Raw genomic sequence first — 26,889 nt, forward strand, 5'->3', positions numbered from 1 at the left:
CCTGGCTCGGCCTCGGCTCGGTCGGCGCAGCGCCGCGCGCGTCCCCTCCCGCCGCCGCCGCCGCCGCCGTAGCCAGGCGCACCAGCACCAGGCCTCCGCCGCCGGGCGCACCGACGCAGCGCGCACCGCCGGCCGGGATGCGCTCACGGGCCCCGGTCCGCCCCCACCCGCGGCCGCCGCCCGCCCGCCGCGCTCAAGCCTGACCGCGGCGCCCGTCCCGGCCGCCCTCGCCCGTCCCCGGCTGCCCCCGGTCGCGATGCCCGCCCCCCGGGGCCCCGGTGGCCCGCGCCCCTGCTAGGCTGCGGCGGCATGGCCCGCGCGCCCGGCGCGACCTCTGCGGATTGCAACGGTGTGCGGCGGCGGGGCATGCCCAGGGCACCGGGCACGGCCTTCAATGGGCGAGGACACGGACACGCGGAAAATTAACCACAGCTTCCTGCGGGACCACAGCTATGTGACTGAAGGTAACGTACGTGTTGTCTGAGGCCCCCTCCGGCCGGCCGCGGCGTGGGGATGCCGTCGCACCGAATGCCCTCCGAAGGTTTGGACCGCGCGCTGTGTGTCGTGTCCCCCCACCCTACCCTACCCCGCCCCGGGTCCGGGAGGGAGGGAGCCCGAGGGCGCCGGCCTCCGCTGCCCAGCAGCCCGAGAGCGCAGCGCCTTCCTCCGCGCCGCCCTCCGGCAGGCAGCTTTCCGCCCCCAGGCCTGGTGGCATCCTGAATCGGCCCTGGCCCTCATTTTTAAAAAGGCCACCTCTGCGGCTAATCTGGTGAAGAAATACCGGGGAAATTTAGTGGCTTAGAATACTGGGTTTGCCCTGTCCAGAGCCCGCAGAATTTTCTAGGCTGCCCACTCCCTGGAGACGAAGTGGGACCTGGGGGTGGGGGTGGGGGTAATCCATTGCCAGATTCCCCTAGAGGCACGCGGTCTTCGGCCCCTCCCTGTACCTCGAGAAGCAGGGCCCCTTAGTGGGTGGGAGAAGGTGTCTGGTTTGGGGTTCATCTTTTATTCCTGGCGAGTTGAACTAAGACAGGAACAGCTGGCCCTAAACTGTCAGAATTTTCCCCCAAAGTGGGACATGCCACCCCAAACAGGCCCTACATTTGAAATCCCCTAAATTGGCCCTACAGCCCAAGCCCAACCGCCACTACGAGGCTGGTGGGATCTAGAGGGTCAGCGGCCCTCTCTTATAAGCCTGTAACTTCCAAGGGTCCCTCTGCTCCACCTTGCCCAGGGAGCGGTGGGGACAGCTCCCGGGCCGCAGCCGGGGGCCCGCGGAGTGGAACCTCCACTGAGGATGGGGAGAGCTAGCCGCGGGGTGTCAGCGTGCAGCGGTGAGGACACTTGTGCTGGAGACCTTCCCGGGTGAAGGGGCCGTCTGCATCTTCCCTGGGGGCTGCTGGACTGGCTGCAGAAGTGTTTGTGGGTTTTTAGCAAGAGGTCCCCTGATGGGTGCCTCGGTGGGAGGGGCCCTGGGCATTGCGTGCCGCGGGACTGGTGCGCGTGGGAGCCTGTGTCAGGAACCCGTGTGGGCTCGGAGCGGTGACTCGACTCCAGGGTGCTGTCCGCCGCGCTGATGCCTGGCTCCGCCGGAAATGAGGCCGAGGAGCCCGTAGCCCGAGCCCTGCGGAGGCCTGGGGAGCACTGGGCCAGCGCGGGGTGGGCTCCTGGGCGTCCTGACCCAGGGGAGCAGAGGCTGGGTGTGTAACCTGGGCGGACATATGCTGAAGAGTGGCGCTCCCCGCTCCCCGGAGGAGAAGTGCTGAGTCACGCTTTGCTGATGGGTGTGTGTAGGGAGAGGGGGCAGGGCTGCTCAGGCCGGGTGAGGGCTCTGCCCCAAGCTAGGGGTTTCGGGGTGGGGGGTGTCCCCAGGCAGCTGAAAGCGGTCTTTTGTCGCCTGCCTTGGAGAGGCTGAGGAAGGATCAGCGTGTTTCCTGGTGTTCTTTCTGCTGGCAGCCTGCTGAGAGGCAGAGGTAAAAAGGCTGCTGGGTTGCTGGCAGGTGCCCCAGTGGTCTGGCTGGAGCCAGGAGAGAGAGGGGATCTTGGCAGGTCATTGTGGTCTGGTTTTCTGGAGGAAGCCTCCGTTTTCCCATCTCTACATTGAGGATGATGGGACAGGGCACTGGGCGCCGTGATTTAAAGTATTTAAAAAGCACTGCCTGACTCATAGCGGATATTTGCAAACCCTAATTCCTTCTTTATTCTGTCTCCCGCTGTTTCTCGCACAAATTCACCAGCTCTTAGAAGGGAGGAACAAGGGAGAAGTGCATAGTTATCAGAGTAAGAAGTGATGATTTTAATTCTTCATTCATAGAACGCATATTTACCGAGTACCTACTATGTTCTGGTCAGTTTTAGCCCTGGGGACTGGACACAGGTACTGCCCGTGGGCAGCCTGTATTCTAGAAGGGAACGCCGTTATGTGGATGGATCTCTTTTCCCCATCTGTGAAATGGGAGTGAATAATACCATTCTGTCTAGAGGTATTAAGGTTTCTGTGAGGGTCAGATAAGATGGTGGATGAAAGAGCCACCTCGGAACTACAAATTGTGAACTGGCAGCCCAGGTAGGTGGAGGACCCATTATGTGCTGAGGCCTCACAGGAGCTCCACATACCCCGCATCCCTATTTTATAGATGAAGAAACTGAGGCGTGGCCTTTGTCCATGTCCCAGATTGAATGCCAGAGTGTGGAAGGCACAGAGCTCAGGTCCTAGGGAACCTAGGACCAAGATCTGAAGTTCCCGCCCTTGAGAAAGCAATAACAATAATTATTAGAATTATATGAGATTTCTGGCCTCCCTGCATGAAAACAGACTTTCACACTGTTGCATCTTGCCTGCATTTTGTGCTCAGAGCACAGAGTAAGTTACAGATTTGGATGTCAGACAGACTCGTATTCGAATCCTTCTTCTGACTCTTCAGGTGCTGTGCAACCTCGGACAAGTTACTAAATGTTTCTGGGCTTCACTTTCTCCCTTTAAAGGGAGGAGTAATAGTGACTCATCTTACAGGGCTGTTGGAATGATCAGTGGTTTTGCTAATTTAGGAAGCACCTGGCACAGTGTTTGGCCTGTTGGAAGCACTTAATAAATGGCACTGTTATCATTTAAAAGTATTGTTCCTGGAAGAGCTTCACAAGCAAATAATGGATGCTGGGAGTTTGTAAAAGAACCAGGCGTACAAATTCCTGTTCCACCTGGTCACTTGGTCACAAACACTCACAATACCCCAGTGGCTCTGATCTACTTCCTGTTCCTTAAGCAGGAAGTTTTTTCTTTCTCTTGGGGTATTTGCACTGGTTACGTCCACTACCTGGAACACCCACTTCCTGCTCTTCCTTCTCATCCTTTAGGTCTCAAGTTAAATGTCATCTTCACCAGTGCCAGTCTTGCTTGAGTTCCTCAATTTCTTCTTGTAAAATCTCAAATACCTTGGGGAGAGTTTAGGTTTTGTTAGTCATTCACACCTTAGTGTGAATTAGAGCAGCTTTTTGCCCTCTAACTCTTAGCTCAGCTCAGCTGATTGAGGGCTGTTGTGATCATAAGGCATGAGTGCATGTCACTGTGGGGCACAGAGAACTTGGCAAGGATGGGTGAGTGTTGGGGAGAACAGTACAGTTGACAGTAGACAGTAGAAGGACCTGAGCCCTAGAGAAAGGGGCCCCAGGGATAGGAGAATGCCAAGGAGTCTCTGTTTAGGCTTTTCTCAAGAGCCAGATATGGCTCTAGGAAGGACTCTTCCTGGCTGTGTTCTCTTGCTGCAGCCCCAGGACTCAGCTTTAGGGTGGTTAAATAGACATTTTTAGGCTAGATTGAATCTACAAAATACATTCATCCTCCTTCATGCAGTAGCATTTACCAAGCACATCCTTTTCTGAGTCTGGCCCTGGGCAGGCAGTGATGGACCAGTGTACTCCCATCCCCCTTGCAGTGACTGGTCCCAGAATGGACGTGGGAGTCCTTTCTGGAGGTTGAGTGGAGAGTAGAGTGAGCTGCAGGAAGCTGGTCCCTCTCTTGTGATGGAACACAGAAGCCTCCATTGCTGCTGGCGGCCGCCTTGAGACCATGGAGGGAGCCAGTCTGAAGCCAACAACACCGTTGCTGGCAGAGCAGACAGTGAGTGAGAACTGGGGACGTTGGTGACATCTGTGACTCCTGGATTATTAACCAGACCTGATGTCCACCCCACCTCTGGGCTTCCAGTTCCGTGAGCTGTTACATTTACTCATTGTTTCAAACTTTCAACCAAGTCTCTGTTACTTGCAGCCAGCAGTACCCCGACTCGTACAGCCTTTACTGACTGTCTGGAAAACAGAAAGGCTGCCCTGTCACTCACGAACCAGATGCGAGATACAGAAAACCAGGAGGGATGCTGATTTGTTTGCTTTTTGTTTTAGAAATCCTCTTTGGTTTCTTTCACGCGCTCAAGTCCAAGCTGCAGAGTTCTGATTTCCCCTCCTCGCGTTTCCAGCCAGATGAGGTATCCCAGTATCTGGTGTCAGGAGATCTGCGTTCCTGGTGGGGTCTGGAGACCTGCCTTCCCAGTGGGGTCTGGAGACCTGCCTTCCCAGTGGGGTCCGCTCTGGGTCTGTAATCTCGGGCAGGTTTCTCTGAGCCTTAGTTTCTTCTCCAGGTTGCTCCTTAGATCACTTGAAACAAGGGACGTGCAGTTATTTGACGCTGTAGCATCTTCTCTATGGACTCTCCACCGTGCTTCATGAATGGAATATGCTTAGTGAACTCATGGCATTAAATGGCTTGGTGTGTGTGATTGTGCCCAGCCCAGGGCCTGGGGCACAGTCAGTACTTAATAAATATTGTCCATAAATAACTATGTCTGTTCTTTAGGGGGTTAGAGTTAGACTAGCCCTTAGAACGGTCATCAGACTGGCTAACCTAATTCCATCTCCACCCCCAGAGAAATTGTGCTGAGAGGGGAGTTATGTCTGGCAGGGACCTGAGCCAGCCCAGTAGGAGAGCGGAGAACCAGCCTTTGATTTTTGAAATCTTTGTTCCTTTTGCTTCCACTTAGGAGCACCCCTTCCATAAGTTTGCCTGGGTTTTCACGAGCTCATGTTGTCTCCACTTCAGGGAAGGAGGCTGCTGTGGGACACTGGTGGCTGTCCCCCATTAAGTCACATCACCTCTCTGAGCCTCAGTTTCCCTGCATTGCTTCCTGCCCTGGGTTGTCACAAGGTTCTGAGGAGTAAAGACCATGTGGACTCCAAAGGTCCACCTTTGGGAAGGGGTTATTGTTATCAGTTTCCCCAAACTGTCAAGAAAGCCAGACCTCACTTAAAGGTTGGTGCAGTCACCAAGTAGGGGTTTTCTCATTTTCTTGCTGCAAGATGGAGATCAAGTGCTAATAAAATGTTTCCGCATCATCTCCTGGTTTTTACTTGCTACAGTTTTGGGGTTTTATCCTTAAAGTCAGCAGAGCTAAGGGATGTTTCTCTAAGGTGTTTAGGTCTTGACACCTGAAGCGTGGCTGTATGAAATACTGGGGCTTAAAGGGGAGGATTACAGAGTAACAATGCAGATGAAGAGGAAAGACCAGCCTCTAGATACGTGTTGTTAGCCATTTGCCACAGCTCCTGCCCATCTCTTTTAAATGCCCATGTCTGTTTTTAATAAAAGCTTTAATCTCTCCATATAAACCATTTGGAAGGGTACTTTTAAGTGTGAGGTTATAAGAATTTTCCAGTGCTTTGCTGCAGAGCTGGTGTCCTGAGTGTGCAACCCGTGTAGGTCCCATATTCGGAAGGACCAAGAACCCTGCGCTCCGTTTAATTCTCTGCTGTCCCCATCTTGAAATTTTTAATAATTGTATCTTTGGACCCGTGTTTTGTAAGTGACATCTGATGGGACAATGGAGCACACCTGTGAACACAAGTGACACATGCAACAACACATTCCGCTGCAACAACACATGCAACAACACATTCCGCTGTTCCTTGTGTGGCTTCCGTAACATGCTTACCTTGTGTCACTTTAAGTGTCATGGAGCTCCCCAGCGTCCTGGGGCCACCAGAATTCTGCGCATAGGCACCGATCAGCATGTCTGTGGTTGCGTAAACAGGGGCACTGACAGCTCGAGAGGCCACGCTTTCCTTTTGAATCAGAACTTGTTTTGAATGCAGAAAGGAGGCAATGACATTCTAAGAAGCATAAGGACCAAGGAACCCTATCATATCCTTTGTTACTCGTGTGACATCCTTGGGCTAGCTAATCAACGCTTCTGAAAACGATGGCACCAAAAGAAAGGGAAAGATGGACAACCATAGTTCCTGTTCCCTTCAACCGTCATTCATGGAGGGTGGAGGTGTGTGCCTAGAACGTGCAAGCGTCAAAAGGTGAAATAAAACGTGCCGTGTTCCCACTGCTCTGGTAAGAACAAGCTACGTATGCCTGTAGGAGCTACCAGATACGAATTGTGTAATTCAGGGATTCTGCATTCGAGTTCAGTGCTCTTCTGTTTGCATTTAAAGCTGGAATTACACAACAGAATGAGCGATACAATTCATGCTAATAATTTAAATTTTTTTTTCAATTGTCATTAAATAGCAAATAACTAAGACAAGTCATGGGAAAAAAACGAGGAAGCTTTATATTTTTGTACCTTTAATGATACTTTTCCCTGCTTTTTATCCTCTGCATTTTCACTTTGCACCGGGCTCCACAAATGCTGTAGTTGGCCCTATTTTGCTGTAGGGAGGAGGCTGGAATTCCTGGGATGGTGGAATCCTTGGCCCCGCCTCTCACCCCCTTGGCTTTTGTGATTGGTGGAACTGGTGAGAACCTGTCACTCATTGGACAATTTTTCCTCTGTTGGGCGGGGCTGTAGTATTGAGAGTCTCTGCTTCACCCCTACCCATGGGCCCCCAAGAAGAAGCCTATGTTTCCCTCATTTCAGAGTCCAGCCTTTAGACCTATCTCTCCCCACAGGCCCAAGAGGAGGGGCAGTGGAGTAGGGTTCCCTAGCTCATTCCCTGCCGCGAGTTTACCATCAAGGAAGAAGAATTTTTTGATTTCCTTCTTGTCCATCTTCCCTGTGTGTTCTCAAGTCCTAGCAGGGAAGGGGTGTGTAACTGGTTACCTCGGCCCCGCCCCCAGATTCCACCATTTTATTGGCTGCACACTCTTCCTGTGATAGATGTCATAGTTCAACTCTTCACCCCCAATTGATGGATAACTAGGTTGTTTATTTTCTTTTATAACTAACACTGAGGGAAGGAATGCTATGTGTGTAGGAAGACACCCTATTCCCATCCCTCCCCCCAAATCTGGAATAATTTTCTTCAGAGAGAGTCCCACACATGCGATTTTACGTAAAAATCATGAACGTGTTTAACGTTCTTGACACACGTTGACAAATTTTACCTCATACTGATCAGCGTTAGGTGTTCTAATTGGTTTGACCTTTGCCAATATCACAGATGAAAAATATTTGTTTAAATTCATGTCTGAATACCAATGAGGTTGAACATTTTTCCCCCTTTGTTCAACAGACATTTACTGATCCCCCTTAAATGCCAGGGGGAGGTTAGATGCCAGACGTACAACATTGAAGGACAAGGTCATTCATTCATTCGTTCATTCAGCAAACATTTCTGGAGCACCCACTACGTGCTAGGCAGAAAAGAAGCCCATGTCTCTGGGCAGGGAGAGTGAAGTGGGGGCGAGAGGAAGGAGGGAAGAGAGCTGAGGCCAGAGCCCCAAGGTTCACCAACATCTAAGGGACAGAGAACGAGAATTCTTGGTGGCCACCCAGGTGGGAGGTAAAACAGGAAGGCTCTGGAGTCACAGAACGAAGAGAATCCTGGAAGGGAAGGGAGAGAGAGGGGGCTGGCAGGAAGAAAGCTGGGTCACCCAGCCTTAAATTCTGCCAAGCAGCCAGGACAGCGTTGGGAAGCATCTCTCAGGCGCCCACACCCACCCAACACCCGGTTCCCTTGCATTCTATTTGGTGATGCCATCTCTCCATGAGCCTTTATAGTCTGCACCCCTAGTTCTCCCCGTTGGCACGCAGAATAGGTTGCTCTCTGTGACCTGCTCTCCAGGATGTCTCCTCACCCACCTGACACCCCCGCCCCAGTCTTCCTGCCCTGGAACAAATGCTCCAGGCCCCAGAAGGCACCATTTCTAGAGCTCCACGCTCCTGGTTTCATTTCGTGGACACAGGCCAGGCTGTGTCTTTGAAACATGGGCCCATCTCTCCCAGGATCTTGGATGCCAGTGAGAGAGTGGGCTGCCTCAGGATGGAGTCTGGAGTTGCTGAAGCAATCTGCCAGCCCCACAGCACCCTGGGGTGTCCTGTTAATTAACCTTGGTCTCCTCACCAGTCAGCCCTTGTGCAAAATTACTCACCTGGTCTTCAGCATTAAATAATTATGAAACGAACACAATAGCCATTATTATGATTGACCATTTACTGATGCCAGATGTGATACTGAGTGCCTCATATTATTGGATCCTCACAAACCCCGGTGTGTGTGTGCACGTGTGTGTGTTTTACCCCATTTTACAACGGAGAAAACTGAGGCTTGGACACTTGCCCAGGGTCACATGGTTTGTAAGGGGCAGAGCTGGGGTTTGAATGCCGGCCATCTGCCTGCAAACCCGTCCTCCTAACCTCCACATTGCCTGGTTGTTGGACCAACAGGGAAGGGACAGGTGGCCCATTCAGTTCTGGCTCTGCACCCAGCTTCAGAGGGTCTTGCAATTTGAACCCAGGACTGCCTGGCACGGTGCTAACGCTGGACATGTAGCAGCACGGCATCTCTCCTAGCCACACCTGGTGAAGGTAATCCACGTGGGTCAGTGGAAGAAGGGATCCCCTCCACTGCATCAGTGGGGGGTGATCACAGTTCCATAGAGGACAGGTGCTTTGGCACTAAAGGGAGTGGCATTCACAGGGTCGGGAGTGATGGCGTGCTGAGACACAGATTTCTAGTGCCTTCCAGGCAGAAAGAACAGCATGTGCAGAGTTACACGTGCTTGTCCCTTGACAGCATCTAGGCTCCTCTACCTGAGCCCAGGTTGTAGTTGCCAGCCTGCCTGGGGACCAGGGCCCACCTGGGGCCTCTGCGCTGCCCAGGATGGCATTGCCTCCTTGCACAGTGGGATCCATTGTCCTCCAGAACCCTGGGCTGAATGGCACATTGAGGCAGAACAAAGGCTGCTCAGAGGTTCCGGCTGCCCCAAGCAGGGATGGGATCTCCAACTGCAGACCAGGGCCTCCTCTGAACCAGCCTGGCCTCCTGCATCCTCCCGCCCCCACGCCCTGCAGAGGTTGCAGCCCTGACCCCCGGGGCTGCCAGCCCTGCGCTCCGCTCCTGGGCACGGCTGTGAGGCTTTGGCAGGTTCTCCAGCCTCTGAACCAGTCGACTCATCCCTAAAGGAGAGGGAGAACTACTAGCCACGTGGGCTTTTTGTATTAAGGGCAATACTGTGCGCATTGCACTTACACCTCAATAAAAGGGAGCTACTTGTGTTGTCATTATCAGCTTTTGAATTTCCTTTTATAATTTCAATAACGTTTTAATGAAAACTTTCAAATATGTACGAAAGTAGAGAAAGTCGTATGTTGAATTGTTCCTCATCCATCCCCTCGCTTTGCAGCTGCTCTCAAGATTTTGCTGTACTTTCTTCATTTACTTTCCCATCCTTTTGGCTTAAGAATATTTAAGTAAATTCAAGACTCCTGTCATTTCACCCCTACGTCAGCAGGCATCTCTGAAAGTACCACTATCTCACCAAACAAAATGAGTACGAATTTCTTTCAATCTAAATTCTGGTCCATCTTAGCAAGTCAACTATACTTCAGTAAAAAATAAACAAACAGGTTGATTCTGGTTCACCTTAGCAATGTCTCCAGTTATCTCAAAAATGTCTTTTTATAGTTGGTTGGTTTGACCCAGGATCTAAAGTCCTGCATCTGCTTGTTCTGTCTCTTAAATCTTTTCTGATTGAGATCAGTCCTCCATCCAGACTTGATAAAGACATTCGTTACTGTTTCAGAAGGATTACAGTTTCATCCCCACAGTCCGTAATCCCTTTCTGAATCCCAGTTGCCTGACGGGACCGGATGCTGACAGGTGTTTGCCTGGATCCTGGGAATCCCCTGGGCACGCCCCTCTCTTTTAAGGACCCCTCCTCCCCACTGATCAGCCGAGAGATCCTGGGCAGGTTGTTCAGCAGCGCGCACCATCTCCACCAAGAGCTACCCAAATTGCAGACTCAGGAGCAAAAGGTTTCTGTTTGAAGACATTGAGTTATAAGGTTATTTGTTACACAGCGATAGGTAACTGGAATAGTCATAGATCCCCGAAATTGAATTCCCAGTACTGTCCGGCTCCTTCTGAGGCCCCTTGTCCAGCTGCTGTGCTCTCTCCTAGATTCTGTGGCTCCCTCAGGACCTTCCAGTAACTTCCTTCTTGCTTATGTTAGCCTGAGTCAATTTCTGTTCCTTATAACTTAAAGAACCTTAAGTCCCAGTCCCAGCCAGGAGGGGTGACTCAGCTCAGATCATAAGACAGGACTGGAACCTGGCCTTTCTGAAACATTGGACCCGGAGTCCTGCCTCACGAAACATCAGGGGATATATATCTTGGACATGCCTGTTTCCTCTATACACAGCTCAGCACCTGGTACCCACCTGGTGCCCAATAAGTGCTGGATAAATGTGTGTTTGAATGACTGAGTGAACAAATGGCATGTCTTCAAATCTGACCCCAGAATAGTCCAATTATTTTTCCAAATGCCACACCTCCACCCGGCGATCTTCACTTTGCACAGTTCCAATGTGTACGGATTTTCAGTCACCACAGTTTTGTTCAGTAATGCCAGTCCCCCAATCACATAGCCCAGATTTCAGCTACCACAAAATGGTAACTGTGAGTAATTGCATAAAGTAGAAACTTCGCCACTGGTTCTCCAGCCCACAAATCACTAAGTAAATAACAGATGAGTATTGTGATCTGAGACCAAGTCACTTCTTTCAGTGTCTGTCTCTGGTTGGTCCCTGCGTATCTGTTGGTTCACACATAGACAGCAAAGCATGTGGTGATGTTGCCTCCTTGTTTCCTGGTGATAAACCCACATGATATTTTACAAAAATGGATAGTCAAAAGAGGAAATCTGGCCCACAAAGATGATGCTCGGCAAAAAAGAAATAAAAGGAAGAAGAAGAGTAATAATGCTGGCAGAGAAATTTGGATTGGATGTAAATGGAGTTATAGAGGAAACTGCTGATCCCGGGAATGTTGAAGCTGTGACCATTCGAGACTTATATGCAGCCAGGGGAACTAAGTAACTAAGTCAAGGTGAACTTATTGACATAAATGAGAGAAGTGCTTGTGACAGAAAAAATGAAGATGTCCCAGGGGAGGCGACGCTGGCAGCACACTTCATGTGAAAGGAACTCTTGAAGCCATTCCACAGTGTTGAACGTGCAGAGGATAGAATCTTGGAAGCGGATCTGAACTTAGAAAGGCAGCTCTTTAAGGCATAGGAAAGATGTTTGCCCAGCATCGCAAGTTATCCAACAAGCAGAGGAAGCCAGCACTGTTGAAACTAGTCTGGATACATTTTTTACAAAGAGATAAAACACTTGAATTCTCAATGTTTCTAAGGTTTTACATGACTGTGTACTAAATAAAATATTAGTTTTACTCTTTTTTTTATTACCCTCTACATTTATAACCATCAGTAAGAGAGTTTTTCATGTCTTTAAAAAGTTTTTTTTTAAGATCGTGGAACTTTCGTAATTTCCACATTGATTATTAAGATCACTTTGAGTGTTTCAGCTTGCACGGTCATTTTTAGAGTTCCACACGGTTGTGCAAAGTGAGGTCTCCCTGAACTCATGCCAAATGGGCAGTGTCTATCCTGTGTGGCCTTTCCACATGTCGAGGGCATGGTGATGTTAAACCATGGCTGGAGGATTGTAGTATCCTGCTTATTGAAAGCAGCAGCTGAAGACAATTAGATAACTCAAATTCCTCACTGCAAAAATGGTTGGGCAGCCAGTAGACCACTGGGAGAGAGGCACTTCCGTCCACTGTTTTCACTGTGCAGATCGCTAGCCAGCCTGTCTGCTTCGGGAACAAGCCATCATGGAATGAACTGGCTGAAGGAGTCAAGGGCTGAGCGATAGTGGTTCCTACACCAGCTTTCAATGTGAAAGGTGATTAAAAAAAAACAAAAAAACCTGAATATTTTCCCCAAGGAGCAGTAAGGCTCTTTATTGAAGCTGTGAAAATATAATCCGTCATCATAAGGTGTCCCATATTGTCATGCTCTGGGAGCTAAGGTGCATTAAGATGCTCCTTGCAAGATTTTAATTTTCTTTATTTTATCTCATTGCAGAAACGTTTGAAAATGCAGAAAGTAGAATAAAGAGGGGGAAAAAATAACATCCTTGACTCCATTGCCCCAGAAACATTGTTCCAATTTTATTATATTGCTTTCTTACTGCCCCCCTGTAGATTGTAATATAAATACAGTTGTTTCTTTTAAAATATTTAACGTGCTGAAACATTCCCCTCTATTATTACAGACTCTGAGTAAACAGTTTTTAATGGCTGCATAATAGTCCATCATGTAGATTTAATTACTTATTCAGTAGCTATGTAGGCTTCATCCGCCAGCCTGGGGTTTGTTGCCTCCAGTGGGTATGTGGGTGGGGAAGGAGGATACAGGAAAGAGCAGGAATAAGACAGCCCCTCCCTTGAGAACCTCTGGAACCAAGGAGACATGAACAGGTGATCATAATACAGTGTGATGGGAGCTGGGATGCAGTGGGGTCCTGTTGCAGCCTGGGAGCAGATGGGCGGAGAGGCTGAGTCCAGAGCAGAGGAGCGGCTTGTCCAGCAGGGTAGTAGCACGCAGGGGAGAAGGCATCCCAGGCAGTAGGGGTGTTATGGACAGAAGCTCGCAGGTGAGAAACAGTGTGGCTCTAGGGTTGCCGGAGCATTAACTTGTGGGTCTTGGAGCTCCTGGGCAGTCGTGGTGGATGAACAGACAAAGGGGCCTTGGTAATCTGTCCAGGCAGAGAAGAAAGAGGGAACCAAGAGTGACCAGAGGTCTCTGGGAAGATTAGAGAGTGAAGTGGGGGAGTGAGGGTCAGAGGGGGACGAGAGCACTTCCAGGAGAGGCGAGAAAGCCCCAGTGAGGCGCCCAGAGCTGGCAGTGGAAGGGGATGGAGGTGAAGGCGGTGGGAAGGAGAGGTTGTCGAGGCAGGCCTGGGGCAGCATGCATGGTGGAGAAAGGAGGGTTGAGCCTCCTCTCCTCATCTCTGGTCGATACCAGCGTGTTCCCAAGGCTGGTAGGTGTGGATGACAGTGTGTAGAGGGTGGAGAGACCTCCCACTCTCGGACACTCATATCCCAACTTTGGGTGTTTTTTTTTGTTTGTTTGTTTGTTTGTTTTGCGGTACACGGGCCTCTCACTGTTGTGGCCTCTCACTGTTGTGGCCTCTCTGGTTGCGGAGCACAGGCTCCGGACGCGCAGGCTCAGCGGCCATGGCTCACGGGCCCAGCCGCTCCGTGGCACGTGGGATCTTCCCGGACCGGGGCACGAACCCGTGTCCCCTGCATCGGCAGGTGGACTCTCAACCATGGCGCCACCAGGGTAGCCCCCAACTTTGGGTGTTTTAAATTAAGATATGTTGAGCATCCTTGAGAATGTACATTTTTTCTGTATTTCAGGTTATTCCTATCTCTGGCTATATGGGAATGCAATTTCTTCATGAAAACATAGGAGTGTTTTTAAAGAGCTTAAATAAGGATTTGAATATCATGTCTACTAAACTAAAAATAAAATGTATCAAAATTTTTCATGTGGTGATCTTTAAAAGAGTCAGTCCACATGTATAATGCAGCTCTGGAGTAATCTGTAGATTAGAGCAAACCCCTCAGTCTCTGTCGCTCTTGCCTTAAAAAAAAAAAAAAAAGGATCAGTTTCAGCTCCAGTACATCGTGACTTATGGCTGTGATCATTGTCTCTTGATGTGTGTCTGATGGGTGATGGGGCTTTGACTGCACAGGAGAGGAATTGTGCTGTGACCCTTTTCTAGCGTGTACAGGTATCTCGTCTTCATGGTAGAATAGTAACGGTGACGGCCATGACGAGGGGAGCTGCCATTTCTTGACTGCAACGATATCATGAGACACATGTTTATGATCTCATCGGAACTTTATACCCACTATGGGAGGTGGTGGGAATGACCCCCTTTTATGTCGCAGGAAACGGAGCCCCAGAGAGGTCAGGTCACACACCTAAAGTCACACGATGGTGTCATGGTTCCTACTACTACTCAACGAATCGTTCTAAATCTTAGTGGCTTAAGACAACAGCGGTTTTATGATGTGCCCTGGATTCTGTAAGTCAGGAATTTGGGCAGATCTGTTCTACATGGGAACTGCTGCATCTTCCTTCTGGGCTGCTGGGCAGGCTGCTCTGGGGGCGCGAGGGTCCAAGACGGTTTCGCTCACGTGTTCTGTGTGTGGTGGGGCTGGTTCCCTGGGGACCATAGACGTGGCGTCTCCAGCATGGCGGTCTCAGGGCACTGGTTTGCCGGATCAGGTGTCCCAGGATCCAGGTGCGAGACCTGACTTGCCGACCTCCTCGGAGTCTCCCATCACCAGTTGTGTGACTTTAATTCTGTCAAGTCACAGGCTGGCCCGGGGTGGAGGGGAGTTAGATTCTGCCTTTGGATTCGGGACAGGCCAGGTCACACTGTGGAGAACAGATGGGATGGGAGACAGTGCTGGGACCCGCTTTGAGAAGCAGTCTGCTGCAGACAGCCGGCTGAGCCAAAATCCGTTCTGGGATGTGTCTGACCTTGAAGGTGCTGCACCTCCCTTGTCTTCCTGACCAGTAAGAGGATGCGGAGGCCTTGTCCTCCAGGCCGCTTCTCTGTTCAAAAATATGAAAAGCATCCCATACTTTTGCCTGTTTAAATACAGAATTTGTGACAATGTAGATCAACCTTGAGGTCATTATGCTAAGTGAAGTCATACCGTATGATCTCACTTATATGTGGAATCTAAAAAAAGCCAAACTCAGAGAAACAGGGGCTAGAATGGTGGTTGCCAGGGGCTGGGAGTGGAGGAAATGGGGAGATGTTGGTCAAAGGGTCCAGTTATAAGATGGATAAGCTCTGGGGATCTAATGTATAATCTATACATTATATAATATATAATCTATAGTATAATCTATAGCATGGTGACTATAGTTAATAATACTATATTATATATTTGAAAGTTGCTAAGAAAGTAGATCTTAAATATTCTTACCACAAAAAGAAATGGTAATAATGTGCTGGGATGGTGATTCAGCTAACAACATGGTGGGAATCATTTTGTAACATATAAGTATATTAAATCAACACATTGTATACCTTAAACTTATTCAGTGTTATTTGTAAATTACATCTCGATAAAGTTGGAAAAAATAAATACAGAAAACAAGAGGTGAGTAAAAGCTTTTTTTAGGAGGTAGACTAGATTCCCACAGACCCGCCTCCCTGTGTGCATCAGGCAGAAGTTATTGATAGAAATGGGGGTCAGGTCAGGGTGCACCCTGTCAGTCACTGTGCCACCCCGGCCCTTCCCCGCTGCACGTGTGCTGTGCTATGCGATGCCCACATCTGGGACGATGGCCTTGGGTGGAGCTGTGCTTTCCTTCTTGGCAGCCCCCTGTCATGGGGGGAAGACTGCAGAAGGGAACAGGTGAGCTAGCTGGGTTTTCTGCTCAGCTTGACTCTAATGACACACTGACCTCCTGGATCATCTTATTTGCCCAGCCTCGAGGAAGCAGTTTTATTGGAAACCGTTACAGCCTGGTGACCTGTCCCAGACACGGCCCATGTGGCATCCACCCAACGGGTAGTGGGGACCATTGTCTGAGTACATGTGATGGAAGGGAAGGAAGCCACCCTGCCATTTAGAGAGAGTGCATACGTGCCTGCCCCAGGCTGGGTGAGCAGTGTCCAAGCATTGTCCCTGGGGCAGGCACTGTCATCGTCCCAGATGGGGAGCTGGGACCTCAGGCAGGAGAAGGGACATGCCGAGTCTAGGGCTCTCTTCCAGTCTTGTTCTGAGTGAGAGGTGGCTTAGCTTCATCTTAAAATCATCCCTGTGTGTCCCAGGCAACGATCTTTCCCCTCCAGGCCCTTCTCCTCTGGGGGTGGGAAGGGGACATTGGGCCACATTAGAGGCTCACCAAGCTCTCAGCCTCAGAGTAGGTGTGTGGGGGGATTCCTTTCCTCTGGGTGTCAGCAAAGCTGATGGAAAGAGCCTCTGTCCTCCAGGCTGCAGGTCACAGGACAGGCGGGCACCTTGGTTTGGCTGCCGTGTATGGACTCAGCCTGCCCGCTCAGACCCTGGCCCAACAAACAGAGACCCCAGCCGTCAAGATTCACATCTTTAATTTAAAAAAAAAAAAAGCTCTATTAAGGTATAATTCACATACCATGCAATTCACCCATTTAAAGTGTGGGCTTTTTTATATATTACTCAATTTTTAAAAAATTGTAGTAAAACATAAAATTTGCCATTTTAACCATTTTTAAGTATACAATTCAAGGGCACTAATTACATCCATGATATCATGCAACCATCACCACTGTCTATCTCCAAAATGCTTTTATTACTCAAACAAAAATTCCGCCCCTATTAAACAGTAACCCCCCTGCCTCCACCCCGGTAACCTCTGAGCTGTTCTCTGTCTCCATGAATTTGCCTCTTCTAGGGCCGCATATAAGTGCAATCATACATTATTTGTCCTTTGTATCTGGCTTGTTTCATTGAGCAGAATGTCTTCTAGATTCATCCACGTTGTGCAATTGAGAAGGAGAGTAGATCTTTGAAAGCCCGAGCTTCTCTGGGGAGAAAACTCAATCATGAAGATGGCTTGGGTTTCCCTGGTGGCGCAGTGGTTGAGAGTCCGCCTGCCGATGCAGGGGACACAGGTTCGTGCCCCGGTCCGGGAGGATCCCACATGCTGCGGAGCGGCTGGGCCCGTGAGCTGTGGCCACTGAGCCTGCGCGTCTGGAGCCTGTGCTCCACAACGGGAGAGGCCACAACAGTGAGAGGCCCGTGTACCGCCAAAAAAAAGAAGATGGCTTGTTCTGCGGGAGGGAGAGGCGGGGAGAAGGGACCCCACCGCGCACCAGCCGCAGCCCCGTCACACACGGCGTCCTCCTGAGTGGACAGCTTCCCAAAGGCCCTCCTCTGCCCCAGCCAGGGGACACGGTGGGGACAGATCCACCACCCACCCCTGCCAACCATTGCATCTTCTTGTTGTGCCTCATCTCACTGAACTGTGAAGAGCCCTAGAGGAGGGGGTGGTTCTGTCCATTTTACAGATGAGGGAACTGAGGGTCCCAGAAGTTAAGACCTCCCTCAGCCAGGAGGAGGCAGAGCTGGGGTACACTGGGGCTGGTTCCCGATACCGCAGGCACTCCGATGCCTTCGAACTCCACTCCTTCCCTTTGGGGGCCCCTCCCCCCCGTGCTTTGTCCCTGGTGTGTGTACATCTGTAGAGCGGACGGGCACCAAGGGACTCAGGTACCCACTGCCCATGCACAGTTGACCTGCCTTGGCCCCCCTCCTGCCTCCATATCTTCAGCTCTAAATCGGGGCCAGAGGACTCTTGGGGTCTCCTCAAGGGTGGTCTGAGTTAACACGTTATGTGCACCTGATACTCAGAAAGGTCCCATCAGATGTTTGTCTTTCTGCTGAGCAGTGGAACCAGAGAAGGAGGGAGCCACACCCAACACATCCACGCCTATCAGCCTCCCAGGAAAGGGTGCTCCAGGGTGGCTCCAAAGGCCTTAACCCTTGACTCTGACCCACCAGAACCCCAGTCCTACCTTTTTTTTTTTTGCGGTATGCAGGCCTCTCACTGTTGTGGCCTCTCCCACTGCGGAGCACAGGCTCTGGACGCGCAGGCTCAGCGGCCATGGCTCACGGACCCAGCTGCTCCGCGGCATGTGGGATCTTCCTGGACCGGGGCACGGACCCATGTCCCCTGCATCGGCAGGCAGACTCTCAACCACTGCGCCACCAGGGAAGCCCTCAGTCCTACCTTTTAACCAAGCGAGGGTGACCTGCAGCGTGGCCGTGAGGAGCTGGAGCCGGGCATGGGGGGGCAACCCATACAGGTGGTGGGTGGCAAGCCTGCCAGGGTGGCAGCCTGGCCACCTGAGCCTCTCAGTCTCCTGCAGCCCTGTGGTGTTCTGAGAGGGTCCTGATCTGTGCTGGGCCAGAGGGTGAATTGGACCTCCAGGAGAGCTTTGGGCCAGGACATCCGCAGGACAGCAGGACCCCAAGGACCCGCATGGCTTTATGCCAAGGACTCAGTTGATAACTTTGCTTCCAAATGCTTTGGAGCATTTGTTGGAGCTGGGAGCCCCTGGGGTCCACCCTGTGGACCCCAGGCATGCCTTGTTCTGGCATCTTCCCTACGAGTGACCCAATTTTCATTACTCCAAACTGGGACACTTTTCTGGCTACATGTGCTTGTCCATATGGGGACAGTGGGACGGCAGGTGATAAATTGGGGCAATGGCTGAAAACTGTGGGGTTGGACTTGTATCCTTGTGTGCAGCATGGTGACAGGTGACGACGCTGGGCCTAGAGACCCCTACACAGGCCCAGACTGTGCTGCTGATTGGCTGTGTGACCCCGGGGGAGCCGCACAGCCTCCCCGGGCCTCAGTTTCCTCATTTGTGGAATGAAGACTCTACATTGAGGGCGTAGATGCCAGTGTGTTCTCTGAAGCAGGCGCATGTGTCGAAGGAGGTGGCATATGGGTATGAGGCACAATTTTGAGCAGGGTCCCATGCAGACCCAGGGAAATGATCCAGGAGGACTTAGATGGGACGAAGGGGAAACGGGATGTGCCCCAGGAGCTGGGAAGTGCGGAAGAGCCAGCTGCACCCTAAGGGTTAAACTTCCATGTTCATACGTTGGGGATCTGACTGGCGGATGGATGTGATCGGGGGACATGCAAGTCATTCTGAAGGGACAGATGGCCCACGGGCCAGCAGGAGGTGGCTAGATCCATTTCTGTATCTAAGGAAGGCACAAGTCTGGTTTTGCAACAAGCAGAGAGGGATCTGGTCCCCCCTGTCTCCCATCTAGGCTGCTGGGGACCCCACTCCCCAGCCCTCACTCTGGGGGGAGGGCGCTTCCGGACCCCCTCTACCCTCCCTTGGCTACTGCTGGGCAGTGGGGATGGGGACTTGACTCTGATTTGCGGGTTTAGGACGAGTTGTGACATGAAGTACAGGCCTGGGTTGGGTCAGTGCTGCCTGCGCTGGTTGAGGCCCTTTCTGGGTTCTGGGAGAGCAGGTCCCACTGGGGTTTGCATGTACACCCCGTATGCCTGATGTATGCCTGATTCTACGTTACCTGACTCTTCTCTGCCCCTCGAGGCGTTTCACACTTGGACAGGAACAGGGGTGCCATTTACTGGGTCCCCAAAGCAATCCAGCCAAGTCCCTCAGAGGACTGGGGATGGGGCGCAAAGGAGAGAACATCCTTTGTCCTCCTTCAGCCTGGCCACCCCGAACCTGGCTGTCTGGGACAGCTGGCGCTGCGGGAGGTGGCCGAGAATTAATTATACATCGGCTTTGTAAACAGGCAGCTATAAAAGCCTATCAGCAGTGGAGCACCTTCTCCATAAAACAGGCTCAGCTGGATTTATAACCTGAGGCCTCTTCTCCAGGACTGCGCACAGAGAAGGAACAAAAGCCACAGCCCCCCCACCGGCCAGCTGGCCTGCCCCCTCCCACTCTCCCTGCCCCTCCCCTGACTACTCAGAGATCCGATACTGTCCATTGCAGAGAGCACAGAAATTCAGGAAATGGAAGAGGAGGCACATTTGCTGTTAATGTTTTAGATGGAATTCATCACAATAAAAAGTTGGATTTAGTTGGAGAGCATGGGATGTTTAGGAGAGGAGATATCCGGAATAGGAAAACTTAATCATGCTGAGAAGGCTGGCCGTATAGGAAGGGAGGGAGACTGACAGGTTTGAGAGAACTTACAGAAGATGTTCAGGAATCTTTGTTTGTGGATTCACCCAGACAGCCCACAATTTATTAAGCACATACTACGTGTCAGGCGCTTTGCTGGGAGTGGGGAATATGGCCGTGGTCATGACTGACAAGGTCCATGCCCTGAGGAGTCCCTAGAACAGACCAGATGGACAAGGGGTCAGTGACGGGACAGTGGCAGGGAGGAACCTAGGGGCTGGGCCGCCCAGAGTGGGGCCCGGGTGGTGGGAAGTCAGGGAAGGTTTCCTGGAAGAAGTGAATTCATTCAGTGCATATTTATCAGTGCCTGCTTTGCACCGCCATTGAGATTGGTGTTGGAGATACAGGAGATACAGGACCCCGAGCAAGTTCTAGGATCTAAAGGAGGAGCACGAGTCGGGGGAGAGGGGAAGAGGGTTCCAGAAAGTGAGGAGGGATCAGTCAGTGTGAAGGGGGAGGCAGCGACCAGCCTCGTTCAAGCCCCCCCAGGATGTGGAATTGTTATCTCTAATTGACAGACAAGGAAATGGAGGTGAGGGCTTCACAGCTCCTAAGTGAGTGGGCTGGGATTTGAAGCCAGGTCTTCGGATGCCAAATCAGCCCTCACTTAGGTCTGCACGGACCTCCTTACACTGAGGGCTCGGGGATGGGTACCATGTCCAGGATGGCACATGGGTTCGTTGGCCGGCTCTGCCATCAGCCTTCCTTCATTACTGGCTGGGCTGCTGAAGGGCCGGAATTCCCTGAGCTGACCCACTGTGCAGATCATCTGGCGTTTCCTTCCAGCGCTTGGCAAGTGTTGAGAGTGCAGCTGAGCCATTGCTTGATCTTTCTTGGACCCAGATGAAGAACTGGGTAGCCATTCACCTGTCCTTTGTTTAGCTTAAAACTGGGGATGTTGATGCAGGCAAGGGGAAGTCAGTGTTTGTGGAATAGGTGCTAGACACTGGCCAGAGGTACCCCGATGCTTATCTCAACAGGCCTCTGCAGTTGGTGCTGGTACCACCCACCCCCATCCCCTAGATAAGGAAACCGAGGCTCAGAGAGGTCAGGCTCCTCGCCCAGGGTTGCACAGCCAGCAGGGTGGTGGAATTGGGATTCAGCCTCAGCCTTGCCTGACTCCAAAGCGAATGCTATTTCCACCATACCCTGCACCTCCCAGAGCTAATTTTGCTGCTGCAGGAAACTCCACCCCCCAGAGCGATCTAGGACAGGCAATGCGATGAAAGAAAATTAAGAGAGGGCATCCCACAGAAACTCGGCTCAGAAGTTCCCATGGCAGCCTCTGTGAGCAGATTGGGATCAGCCTCTTTTCAGTCCTCGCTGGCCCTGGGAGCCCCATTCCTGTGTCCAGGACTGGCCGTTTCTCTGGAAATCATAGCCCACCAGCATTTGGCATCTGGTGAAAGGAGAAGAGAAAATTCTGGCTTCTCAGACCAGGGTCTGTGGGGAACATCATCCGTTTCCAGAACTCTCAGGCAGGGGCTGGAGGGGGCCTGCACGTGCTGCCCCGGTGACATGGATTTCCAGGACTTAGAGATTCTCCTCCCTGCTGAATATATTGCCGTCCTGCCTGTTTTGTGCACAGGGCCCAGATGGAGAACTGGGTAGCCAGAGGAAGACCTCCTGCCATGCAAGGAGTGGTGGACATCGTGACCCCGGAGCCCCGACCCACGAGTCGGGGGCCAGCTGAGGGCCACCGGGTCAGGGAAGGGGCTGCAGGGTCGCGATGCCTCCCGTCCGCACGGCTCTATGTTTTACTTTCTCTCAAAGACATATTTCATGGACTTTTATTAGCCATTGCTTTTATAGTCATAAAAAATCAAACTCGTTTTATTATTAAAAATCAAAGTCATGCATTCATATGGCAACAGATATTTAGAGTAGCAGAGTGGTGTAACGTGGCAATACAGTTCTTCCTGAATTGGCGCGTGGCGTTTGCACTGTTCTCTTTAACAGATGCAGAGATTTCGTTGTGGGAATGGAGCACAGTTGATTAAACAGTCACCTAGAGAGAGACTTTAGGTTGTGTCTAGTTTTTTGTTGTTGTTGTTTTTCCTCTTTCACATCATGCTGCAAATTAACACCCGTGCTGTGTATCTGAGGACTAATTCCCACAAGTGGGTACTGGAGGGTCAAAAGGTACATGTATTTTTATTCTGATTAATGTCACCAAGTTTGCAGTGCCTGTTTCCCCAGTCCTCACCCGCACAAAGCCTTTCTTTCTGAAACAGTCTCGGGACCTCCTCGGTGCCCCCGGCAAAGTCCCCGGCTGCCCGTGTGGGAAGACGCTGAGCCGAACGTTGTGCCCCGTCCCTCCCCACAGGCGCCCTCGGTCACAAGAGCCGGCCGGGTTCTGCAGGGATACCTCTTAGGGGTGGCGGTTGGCTGGTTGGTTAGTAAGGCCGAGCATGGGGGCATCTGCAGGGGCTGCGAGGGGCTCCCTGCTGGAAGGATCGTCGTCATGGACATTTCAGTCGTCTGCCAGGATGAGCACTGAGCCCCCATCCCAGGTTTAGCGGGACCTTTTGGGTTAACCAGTGATCAGCCTTCCCTTGCCGATGCAGGTGCCTCTTAGCGGAGCACGGCCCTCTGGGGTCACGGCCATTGCTTTGTGGTCCCTTTGCTTGTCTGGGACGAGGGACCAGCCAGGCACAGATGAAAAGGGCTTGGAAGTGGCAGTTCTCCAGGAGTTCTGCTCCAGGAGTTCTGGCTAAAGGCCCTGGGGAGGGTCACTTGGCTTCCACAGCCCCAGCTTGCCCCTCCCTGGGAGGGAGGAGTGGGCCCTGGGACCAGGGGGAGGGACGGGATGATTCAGACACAAGGAGACAGAGACGTGGAGCGGCGTGCTCGGAGGGCCTCGCCCTGAGGGTCCCGTTGGGACCCCGGCCTGAGCCTTCATCTCCACAGCTCGGTGGGCTGGGCCAACCCAGGCAGGGCAAGGAGGTCCCGGGACCGCTGTTTAGAGGGCTGCCTGCAAGGCCAGGTGACCTGGGCCTAGGTCCTGGCCGGCCACCCATCTCTGTGTGACCTCTGGGGCCTCAGTGAGCCCATCAGCAAAGCAGGGATAACAGATCTCACATTAAGGGTGGCTGTGAAAACTACGTGGGAAGCAGTGGAAAGGGCTTTGGAAGTGTCTGGTGCAAAGTGCCCGGTGTTTGCAGGAGAGACTTCTCAGGAGCTGGAGGTCTTTGGAGACTCCGCTGAGGCAGGAGTGCGCTTCTCATATAACTGTGCATGACGGCCCACTGCATCCCACAAGGACATGCAAGGAGCCGGCCACCCTCCTGCCCCCAGGAGGACTCGACGGGTATTTGCTGCATGAACCAGAGAAACTTTCCGTAACATGTTAGGATTATTAGACAAACGCATACGGAAACCAGTGCGAGGAGAGGGAACCAGTGATTTCGGAGCTGCAGCGGGTGTGGGTGCTTCTGTATCCCTCTGCTGTTACCCAAGGCACTTGAGAAAAGGGGACTCTAAGTTCAGGGGCTTGTCCAGGTCACGCTGCTGGATTTGACCCCGGGCCATGTCCCTGCAAACCTGGGCCTTCCTGGGCCGGTGTGAGCCTTCTCCAAGGGAGACAGATGGACGTTGTTTTAGATGCAATTGCCAGTCTTCTCCTTGTCCTTCAGTTGCCAAGGAAACGGTCTTGTTGCCCCCATAGAGGCGAAAGTGAAGGCCAAGTCTTCCCCGAGGCCCTGGTCGTCTCCGCTGGTGAGAGTGGGTAGGTGGCGTGGGGCTGGGCCTTGACATTTCCATGGCGTCCTGAGCGCCAGTGAGTGCCTGCCTCCCTCCGTCGCATTTATCCTGAGCTCTTCCGCTGCAGAGAAGAACAACAGCCGTTATGGGGTTATTTCAAGGGGATTCCCATGGAAACGGAGAGTGGAAGGAGGCTCCTCTGAAGGCTTGTGCAGTGGGAGTTGCCACGGCTGCGTGTCCCCCCACCGAAGGGTGTAGGCGCCTCTGCCGGGACCTTCTCTGCACCCCCCTGCATGTTCTCCTCGGCAGCAAGGGTGAGCCCAGCCAGCACTGCCCACCCAGGCCTCCAAGGCTCCTTCACATGAGACCCCAGCCGGCTCCCAGGGACCTCAGGACCTGGCCTTCGCCTGCAGCTCCCTTTTCTGCAGTGGCTCTTGAGCTGCAGCCAGCAGCTTCCCAGCGTTCCTTTGGAGGGCCTCTGTGCTTTGAGCCCATTAACCAGCCATTGCCTGGAGAAGTCTGTACACCCCTTGGTTTTCTCCTGCAGCCCTCATGCATTCATCCACTCACTCCTTTATTCAGCAGATTTGTTTTTGCACCAGAGAATCCTTTGCTCAATGAATGAGTGCTGACGTGGACTGCATAACCTCTCTGAGCCTCACTTTTCTCATCTGATTAATGGGAACATGGGTGCCTGCCCTGCTTGCCTCATAGATGACTGGTGAGGGGCAATGAGAAGGTGGGCTGTAGGAGGGGAGTGCTGTGCAGGTGTCATCAATATTTCCATGGCCACGGGATCGTGGCTGATGGACAAAGCTCCTGGAGGCAGGGAGACCCCTGGGAAGTGCGTCGGGGTCTCAGACCCCTGCACAAGAGCCCTCAGGATGGTGAGACTCTCATAAGCCCCTGCGTGGGCACGGCGTGCAGCGGGCTTCCCACCTGTAGTTTTCATTGATCCTTGCACCAGTCCTGTGAGGTGGGTGATGTTAATTTCCATTTTACAGATGAGGAAACTGAGGCTCAGGGAGGCAACATGATCTTTGCTCACACCTGGGACTCAAGCCCGGGTCTGACTCCAACTCCACTGCTCTTTGCAAGGGTCCAGTTGCCTCCCAGTGGCCTGGTTGCCAGTCCTGCAGTGGAGGTGGGTTAAGACCACACTGGGGGGATATGAGTCTCAGCATGTGCTTGGAAAGGTCTCTTGTGCCACTTGGATTAGTGATGTTTAGAACTCTGTTTTTCTAAAACTTTACCGTCTCCGCAGCCTGTTTACAAAGCTCTGCTTTTGTGGGAGATGAGAGCAGTCGCTTCACTTGTTCTTGGAATATTTGGTTAACAAGTGTACAGGCTGAACTTCCTCTGACAGTCTGTCCTTCTACAAACTTAGGTAATTAAATTCCCCTAAATTGGTTCCCGTCGGATTAATTAAGTGCATAGTTGCTGACGCAGACATGCAAATCATCTTGGCGTGTCCTATCTTACCTGGGGAGCAAACACAAGAATCTGGAATATTCTTAGGTGTTACAGAGAGATTACTAGGAGTCACCCTGAAAAGGCTTGGGGAGAGGTTTTTGATGCTGCTGGGCAAGGGGTGTGAAGGTGCCACACGGAAATGACCCTTGCAGCCTACTTACCGGCGTAGCGGACGTTTTCTGACCTCTGCAGGATGGTCATGTGTGTCACAGTAGAAACTGCTGAGTGCAAAATCATCTGCCCAGCTAGTCATCGCTTGGAAACATGGAGACGTCTTGTCTTTTTGCACCATGATTCTCCTTCCATTTGCAGCTTCCTTGTAGTCAAAGCAATTAAGCCTCCAGCCCCATTAGTAGCCTCTGAATTGCAGAATCACTGGTTTTTCTGATCGGGTGTTTGGGTCCCAAACTCCATCATAGGCAAAGAGCACAGGCAGTTAAAATATGTGGCCGGGCATGGTGGCTTGCGCTGCTGTTGGATTGGGCGGACTCAATACCGGCCTCATCACACCGCCTTCAGGCCTGCGTGGGCCGAGCTAGGCAGCTGGGTAGGATGCACCCAAGGAGCCATCTGTTTGCAGCCCTTGGACCAGATGGTCTGCAAGGACTCCTGGGAGGTGGAGTGGGGAAGGAATACATTTACTGAGCACCCAGAATCTTCCAGAGCCTCTTTATAGCCCTACAAGCTGGGCATTGCCATGCTGTTTATACGGACCAGGAACGTGAGGCTCAGAGCGGCTGAGTCACTGGCGAAGGTCCCACAGCTAGGAAGTGGCAGGGCGGGATTTGAACTCCGGGCTTCCCGACCTCTTAGCTCATGTTCTTTCCACCAGTCTGCTAAGGTTCGTGATCGCTGTTCCAGCTAAGTGCCGCGGCAGTGACTTGTGGGAAATATCCATAAATAGAGAGTGACTCACACAAGAGTAAGGTGGCTCCTCTCAAGGCGCCTGATGACCCCCAGGTCCCGGGGTGCCCTTGGGCTTTTGCATGCCAGTCTGAACTGCTTCCTGCAGCAGTACTGGTCAGCCAGAAGGGCAGCTTTGGTCTGGAGGGCACCCTGTGTGTGTGTCACAAGATGCCTTTGCCTATAAAAAACCTTTGTAATAAAATCAGTAGGAGATGGAGAAGCCAAATTCAGTTTTGAGAGATGGCAGTGGTCCTGTCAATGCTGATCCGGCTGGAGTGTAGAGTTAGTCCTGGCGGCTGTCAGGTGCGTGGCTGGGGTCATCGTGAGAGTGGGGCCGAGGAGGAGAGAGGCAGGGGCCTCATCTCTGCTGGAAGTTTAAAAAGTTGGGGCCACCGTAGGGCTTTGTTCTCCAGGATCCCTGGGGGAAAAACAGGGATTCCGACAATGTGTGGAAATGGATGGTGGATGACAGCAGGCAGGGGGGCCGCCAAGCACAGTGTGATTTAGGATGTGGGCTTCAGAGCCCAGCAGACTGTGGCCCTGGGCAAGTCATGAGAAGTCTCTGAGCCTCAGTCTCCTTGCTGGGATAGAAATAATATAGGCGCCTCCCTTGGGCGAATTCAGGGGACCCAGAATGCGTCACGGAGAGCACTGGGCCCAGCCGTGCAGCCAGCAGCTGCCCCGTGCTGGGGCGGCAGTAGGAGCCTAGACTCTGGAGTCAGACAGACTGCATGCATTCAAAGCCCCGCCCCTCTTAGAG

At 52.1% G+C, this 26,889-nt stretch overlaps 1 protein-coding gene across 3 annotated transcripts in view; it reads left to right on the top strand.

The window, feature by feature from the left end:
* Positions 1-217: 217 nt before the first annotated feature.
* The window catches only part of PPP2R2C (protein phosphatase 2 regulatory subunit Bgamma), a 138,555-nt gene continuing 111,883 nt past the window's right edge, over positions 218-26,889 (top strand). Inside the window, exon 1 of one of the 3 annotated variants that reach the window (XM_067736833.1) lies at positions 218-464. In XM_067736833.1, the coding sequence (XP_067592934.1) occupies positions 395-464 (70 nt within the window). In that variant the 5' untranslated portion in view covers positions 218-394. Of the gene's footprint in view, positions 542-1,282; positions 1,335-26,889 lie in introns of those variants that run through there. The other 2 variants (XM_067736835.1, XM_067736834.1) reach the window with 2 other exon arrangements.

The sequence above is a fragment of the Pseudorca crassidens genome, chromosome 4 (assembly GCF_039906515.1).
Source record: "Pseudorca crassidens isolate mPseCra1 chromosome 4, mPseCra1.hap1, whole genome shotgun sequence".
Lineage (NCBI taxonomy): Eukaryota > Metazoa > Chordata > Mammalia > Artiodactyla > Delphinidae > Pseudorca > Pseudorca crassidens.